Below are 7,479 nucleotides of genomic sequence, written 5' to 3' on the forward strand. Positions count from 1 at the left end.
TGTAGTGTTTCCCAATGCCTCAAAGTTGGCAAAGTTGGTATTTGAATTACCCTGAGGTGCTGCAGCCACACACAAGGGAAAATTAACACAGACAAACAATGGCTGGGCAATGCATGGGGTGATGACAAACAAAAAAGAACATAGTACTAAGTGTCAGTATTAATCTGTTTTAGTCTGAGTGAAATATTGGACCTTTTGGGACCATTAAGAGAAAGACAATTTACCCGATTGGCTTGGAAAATGTGCAAAGTTGGCAAAGTTGGTAGAGCTGGCAGTTTGAGTGGGTGGTGCAGCAAAGATGTCTCCTCCCAGGTCTGAGAGCAAGTCAAACTTCTTCTCCTGAGCAGCGCTGTGAGCCTGGGAACGCCCTAACCCTGGAGACTGGGTCGTGGGTGGAGAAAATATAAGGTTTTTTTTTCCCCCTTAACAAAAGCTGATATTTAATGGGTAAAGTAAGGCTCAGTGTGTATTTCTATTACTTGGCGCTAGGCCTGCCCCCTAATAGTTGAGTCATTCTTCGAGAGACTCGTCAGTCGACTGAGACTCTTATAGTCGAGCCTTTGTTTTTATTATATTCTAATTTTTTTTTTTTCAGCCAGTGTGCATTATAATAGAAGATAGCCCCAACCACTTGTAGTTTCTCATCTTCTTCTCCTCATTTTGGCGTGCCAAGCAGCAATTTACTCAATGTTTCCCTTTGTGGTCGGGGTAAATACCCACTTACGAAGCAACGAAGTACATTAAGGTCAGATGACACTATTTAGCAAATTGCCAAATGCAACAAGTAAACCTAAGCCTTGTCCTACCTATATGACAAGTAGATATTGAGATTTTACTCAGAATAATTGATGAATTACAAATTCCGCTTATATCTTGCCACTTATTAATAGTTGAAGACTGACATACAAATGTAACAGTAAGTTTGAAACACAGGAACTATGTAAGATTAAATAAAAGGTGTAACTCAGTGTCTTGTCTGACTCTACAGTTACTTAGTGTACATTTCCACTCCACAATACTATGTTCTCTAAGAATTGGTTAGCCACAGGCTCACCAGAAGAGAGAGCCATCTTCTGGTTCAGAGTTAGGTTCAGGGTCGGCATCACAGCAAAAACTGGTCTTCAAGTCGGCACCAGCATTAGTGCCGAGGCTAAGACTGGGTATAATTCCAGGATGAGAGTCCTCATCAAAACCAGAGGTCTGGTTTGTCTCTGAGCTTACATCAGGAGATTCCTCTGTTTTTGTGTCTCTGTTTTTTAACCCCTCAAAATACAACAATAACAAGAACCGTAAAACACAATGACTCAGGATTATACCACAACATTACGCTAACTATTTACACATTCGCATAATGCTTGCCGCTGTCACTAACCCTCCCGCTGGCTGGCATAGTCATCACAGTATTTACGCCACTGCTGACTTTCCCTCGCATTATGAACCCAGGTCTAATACCACCCAGCTGTTGATAGCTGAGTGAAATGGACAGCCCCCCAATCCCCAAACCAACTTCCAGTCACACTTTAGTCAGACTGCAGACATGTGAGAGTTGAGCTGAAGAGGAGACAAGAGAAACCAAATCAGCTGCAGGCAGGCGCTCACAATGGCCCAGCAGGTAGGGGATGCTGATTGCGGATTGTGTGTATGATGTGTGCGACCCTTTCCCCCAATTGTTTTCTTTTTTTCCAGCCAAGCAGTGAAGAAGGGACCACGCTAATTACGCACGAAAAACCTGCTGGAAATCCAAGAAGTTCAACCATATCTGCGTGTTTTAATTTTATCAATTCCATCATAGGATCTGGAATAATAGGTAAATATTAATTTCATATTTCAGGTAGCCCACGCTACAGTATGTTAACTAACAAAATAATCAATTTATAGGCAAACGACTATTTGAAAGATAAAACACATTTACTTCTTTGGAATCAGATTCTGAAACGATCTATGAAATAATCAGTTGTTGCAAACTTTTCATGGAGAAGCCTTCTTATCACTGAAGCCCTGCGGTAAACCTTCCGTATCATATGACTAGCGCCTGTTTCCAGCCCCCCTTTCTCCCCTTTCACTCATTCATCCTCAAACATTCCCTAAGTCATTACGCATTCCTCATCAAACATTTCTCCAACAGCAACACCTGATTGCTTTAAAACGCAGTAACTGCCTGTACCTGTCGCACGTTTTGTGCTTTGCATGACAATAAAGATTATTTCTTACAAATAGCAGCTTTTAGTGCAAAAATAGTACAGTAAAAACTATAATTAATTTGTAAATTAATTTCAAACTGCCTATATATACCCGCTCAGGCTTCTTTTGATCTGTGCAGTCATCATGTACATGCCTTATTGGTTGTAGATATTACTTACAACTGATTTTTACAATTTACCTCAATATTGCACAAAAACTTCTTGGCCAGCCGATTTGTCTCAGTAGTCCGTAAACATGTCTGTGGTTCTTATTACCATTGCTAACTCTGAGAGACGAGACAGTCCAAGTATCTTCAAAACAGTGCTGATTTATTCAAAGGATCACAGGTAAAATTTACATTACACGCTCAGGTATCTTGCACCTCCAAACTGCAGCAGGCAGATGTAAGATGAAAGACCCTGAACCCACCAGGCCTATACATTATATCCCCTCGGTTGGGCTAGCCCCATACTACACAGAAACGTCAACCGAGACGTCTCTCTTACCAGCTTTGCAGCTGGCCATAGCAGTAGTCAAAGCATGAAGAAAATCAATGTGCATGTGTGTGTCTGTTGGTTAAGTGGTGTGTAGCTAAAAACATTCTCACGACCTCTAGTAACATGTCGTGACTTAAACATAAGAACATATTATGGCTAAGGCTACAGTTATACACATAATAATAATAATAATATTAAACACCCTGTCTGCTGACAGTCATCAACTCTTCTCTCTAGTTATCCTTGACCAGATGTACCCTGTAGAAACTCATAAGCATGACTAAGCATGTAACAGTCTAACTAGACATCCTATCTCCACTAAACATTTCTAATACATAAAGTATCTATCCAATTTCTATCTGACTAAAAATACCTAACACATGTCACTAAGGAAGATTAATAAGCCCGGTTATTTTTATTAGAAAGTCCTATTGGAAGGATTTTAATACCCTAAATGTGACTTTGACTTTTTTCTGTCTGTTAGAGATGTCAGTGCAAGCACAAACATAATAAGATTGGTATGCTTTTACTTTATATGTAATGTTAAATTTATATTGGTAACCAGCGACTAAACATACAAGTGACCATCTTGTCTTTCACATGAAACCGTGTTCATTCTGTGCTAATTATCTGCTCCTTAACTGTTGTTTCCTCCAGTTTCATTTACAGTTCTCAGTTGCAGCTTTATTTTTTTAAACCAGGTTTACCATATGCGCTGAACCAGGCAGGGCTCCCCTTTGGCCTCCTGCTTTTGATAGTTGTTGCCTTCATCACAGGTGGGTGTATTGAAGGTGTTATTATTAAAATGGAGATGTGAATTTACAAAATGAAGAAAACAATAACAATATATTTGCACTTTATGGCAGACTACTCCATCATCTTATTAATTAGAGGAGGCAACTTGTCAGGGACAAGCAGTTATCAGTCACTGGTACAAAACACATTTGGTTTCCCTGGATTTCTCATCTTATCTGCACTGCAATTCCTTTATCCTTTCATTGGTAAGTTATTTAAATTGTGCAGGTAATTCCATCTAAAACTGAACATTATGTCACATCATGTATTGTGATCTGACAAAAATTGCATTCTATTTATTTTATTATTACTATTTTAATCAGTTTTTTGCTATTTCTGTTCAATGCCTTTTGACTGATGGTTCAGTCCAAATGATGCTGCTGATTAATTTGAATCAAAGAATGATGATTCCGGTCTGTTTTCTTTGTCAGCTATGATTAGCTACAACATCACAATTGGTGACACGCTGACCAAAGTATTTCAGAGAATACCAGGAGGTAAGCTGCATGTAGTTTATTTCACCTCTGACAGAAGCCAGTACCTCAATTAAAATATGTACTGTATATATATGGACAATATTGCTTCAAATGATTAGTGCATGTGCTATTATTTGCAGTTGGCCCCGATCACATTCTTGCAGAGCGTCACTTTGTAATTGTGCTCTCAACCCTTGCATTCACACTACCTCTCTCACTGTATCGAAAGATAAAGAAACTTGGGAGGGTAAGGCCAATCATTTTACAGTTGTCAGTGGCATGTGGTGGTTTCAAAGCTATCTGTAAAACATTGTGTGTGTTACCAGGTGTCCCTCCTGTCGATGGTGCTGACACTTACCACTGTCACCATCGCAGTTATCAGAGCAGCTACTCTTGGACCCCAAATGTACTGTATGAATGATTTTAATTTAAATGTTCCACACTCTGCTCTTTTTTTAATGTACACCTACAGAAATGCTATTATGCAGAAATAATCATGTTTTTGTTTTTCTGTTCCTTTTATGACTGAATATGGATATCACTCTCTAGCCCCCCTACAGAGAATGCATGGACATTTGCAAAGTGGAATGCAATTCAGGCTGTTGGTGTAATGTCTTTTGGTGAGTTTGTCTGAATGACGCTGATGGTGGAGATGCCTACAATAGCAGAGAGAATCTGCTGGCATGTGCCAAGATGACAACTGTATAAATCAAAACAAATTATCCACAAAATCCAGAACACAAGATAGGTTAGAGGTCAAACGCATCAACATATATCTCTTTTTGGTCATTTCTCATTTTGCTTTTCTTTTTAGTCGCTTTTTGTTAATTTTATGGTTATTTTGGTTTTACTTGCATTTTGTCTGGAGGTTGTTTTGCATGTCCTTGTAGTCATTTTGTGTCCTGCCATACTTGTTTTGCATCACTTTAAGTTGTACTGTCTCACTGTGCTCATTTTATATAATTTTGCATTTATTTTGACACCATATGTCTCTTTGCAGTATCTTATGTCTTCTTGTTCTTGTTTTGCAGCTCTTAGTACTTGTTTTGCATGCCGTTGCAGTCATTTGTGCCTCTTTTTTGTTTTTTAATTTCCTTTTAGGTGTTTAGATTTTTTAAAAGTTGTTTTGCATCTGTTTTTACTCACCTTGCGTCTCTTGGTAAGCATTTGATTGACTTTCCTATAAGAAATGTTAACAGTCGCTACATACAGATGCTGTGGTCCAGGAGCTTGTGCCTGGTAGGCATGTTCAATAATCCATCCATATGTGTATTAGACAATTATTTATTGGTATGCTATCCATAAAAACTTTAAATGAGACAACATAAGGGCTCTGTACCTGTCAGATTATTTTGTAGTTTTTCTGCCTCCTAGTAGCCAAAACAAAATCAATTAATGCAGCTTTATTGATCCTAAGACCATGGCTTTAGTACAGTGTTGCCTATAGTGCATAGACATATAATCCAGCTTGAACATAATAAGACTGAGGCTCTTAAATTAGTTAGCACACAGTGCAAATAATCCTCTGCCTTTGGTAAATCACACCGCAGCATTTCAAAAAATGTGCATTGTCATCATCTTAGTCGCTGCACCCAGAGAATGGAGAGCAGAGTCTTTGCTAGTCTGCCAGCGCCTTGTATAAACTGTACAAATGAACCAAGTGCCTTATGGTAATAGCTACTACTGCTAGGAGGCCATTTAGGTGGAGTTGTGCATGCTCCCAGGAAACACGGTGATGTTTTGCCAGAGGTTAGATGGTGATAGCTGGCAGCCTTTTTTCTGTACTGTATGATGGTAAAACTCTTATGTTCTGCCCTCGTGTGCCTCTTTAGCCTTTATATGCCACCACAACAGCTTTCTTATTTATGGTTCCCTGGAGCAGCCCTCACTAGCTCACTGGTCTCGAGTCACCCATGTCTCAGTCGGCTCTGCACTAATAATCAGTGCTGCATTTGCTGTTGCTGGATACACGACGTTCACTGGCTACACACAAGGTAACAAACCAGTATGACAGATGCTGAGCTACATGCATGTTCTTTCTTTTTCACATTAGACGTGTATTTTGATCTCAAATTTCCACATTTCAGGAGACATATTCGAGAACTACTGCAGAAATGATAACCTGGCAACATTTGGTCGCTTCTGTTTTGGCCTGAGCATAATAACCACATTTCCACTGGAGTTTTTTGTTACACGAGAGTTAAGTAGCACACTTTCACATGCCAACTTAGGAATTTAAACATTTATATATGTGTGGAAAGGTTGTATTTTGGGGGTTTGAGTTCCTGATGTATGACAAAAGGTGAAAAAGAAAACTTGGCTCTTTACACTTAGCTGTTCCTGCTCACTGGATAGCAACACAACAGTGCCAGTTGTTGTGGCTGCTTACTAAGTCCTCCTCTCTCACAACTTAATATGATTTTATTAGAATTGTTTTTCCAGTTGCAGAATATGTTTACATTTAAATACTGTACATGCACATAAGGAGAAATGAATTTTCATATTTTTGTTTATCTTCTTAGGTGGTAGCCAATGCCATTTACAGCCGAGATCTTTCAAAAGCTGAACACGTGGTTGTAACCTTGCTCATAATCGTAGTCTGCACATCAGTATCTTTGGTTTATGACTGCCTGGGAGTTGTTCTGGAGCTGAATGTAAGCCATCTACTCAGTCACTCTGTGCATGTACCTATCTACAGTACACGTTGCAGTTCCAGTATGTTAATTCAGTGTTTGTTTGACCTTACTGGTGTTTTCGACTGCTGTTCAGGGCATTCTGAGTGCCACGCCTCTGATCTTCATCATTCCATCAGTGTGCTTCCTCAAACTTTCCACTGGCCACTTGTTCCAGGGTGAAAACGTCATACCCATCATCTTAGTAATAACTGGCTTGTTCGTCATGATCACCGGTTTAACCATGACTGTCCTCTACCCGGAAGACTGTTCACATGGCGTGGAGATGTTCTACTGTGCAAATGCCAATGTCTCTGGTACAGTGCCACCTGCATGAAAAGAACATCTGCAAAATAGTCATTTAGAACACTCCTTATACTATACAGTACAAAATGTGGCCAAATGTGAAGAACCTGAATGCCCTGCACAGAGGCCTGGCCCCCCTCACAAACCTTTGACATGAACTTCAATGTCAGTCGTCAGCCAAGTCTTACTGGTCAACGTCAGTGTAGGACTTCATTAATACTCTTGTGGCTAAAGTGTCAGCCAAGTCTTACTGGTCAGCGTCAGTGTCCGACTTCATTAATACTCTTGTGGCTAAAGTCAAATTCCAAAATCTGGTGGGGTTACAGCAGCACCATAATGCCTATGGTTTTGGAATTAGATCATCAGTGATCACACATGGTTGTAATATCCAGGTATCCACATGCCTTTGACCATATATTGCATGTGTAAATGTTTACTTTATAGTTTTTCACTGTGGAATGAATAACCTGTGTTGAAACGTATGTGAAACAGAAGTGGGATTGGTCGTTTCCTTGTCCAGCCACACGATGTCACTGTAGACAAATAATAAAA

At 39.6% G+C, this 7,479-nt stretch overlaps 1 protein-coding gene and 1 long non-coding RNA gene across 2 annotated transcripts; one reads left to right on the forward strand and one right to left on the reverse strand.

The window, feature by feature from the left end:
- On the reverse strand, positions 1-1,246 carry LOC109957110 (uncharacterized). Its single transcript, XR_002274499.1, has 3 exons — positions 1,222-1,246; positions 225-381; positions 1-59 (listed from the first exon to the last, which is right to left on the reverse strand). It is a non-coding gene; the product is annotated as an uncharacterized LOC109957110 (long non-coding RNA).
- Positions 1,247-1,499: 253 nt separating this feature from the next.
- Positions 1,500-7,078, forward strand: slc38a11 (solute carrier family 38 member 11). The gene is made up of 12 exons (XM_020594733.1): positions 1,500-1,612; positions 1,687-1,807; positions 3,380-3,454; positions 3,545-3,679; positions 3,905-3,970; positions 4,090-4,196; positions 4,276-4,355; positions 4,499-4,569; positions 5,782-5,943; positions 6,037-6,156; positions 6,479-6,603; positions 6,719-7,078. Exons 1-12 carry the CDS (start codon positions 1,601-1,603, stop codon positions 6,956-6,958), a joined length of 1,314 nt encoding a protein of 437 aa, XP_020450389.1. The 5' UTR covers positions 1,500-1,600; the 3' UTR covers positions 6,959-7,078.
- Positions 7,079-7,479: the final 401 nt, after the last annotated feature.

Source organism: Monopterus albus, unplaced genomic scaffold, assembly GCF_001952655.1.
Source record: "Monopterus albus unplaced genomic scaffold, M_albus_1.0 scaffold24.1, whole genome shotgun sequence".
Taxonomy (NCBI): Eukaryota; Metazoa; Chordata; class Actinopteri; order Synbranchiformes; family Synbranchidae; genus Monopterus; species Monopterus albus.

Bases quoted from the DNA above. Each gene is read 5' to 3' on its own strand.
- slc38a11 (XM_020594733.1), top strand. The intron at 3,971-4,089 runs GTAAGCTGCATG...TATTATTTGCAG, and splicing joins ATTTCAGAGAATACCAGGAG to TTGGCCCCGATCACATTCTT. The intron at 6,604-6,718 runs GTAAGCCATCTA...ACTGCTGTTCAG, and splicing joins GAGTTGTTCTGGAGCTGAAT to GGCATTCTGAGTGCCACGCC.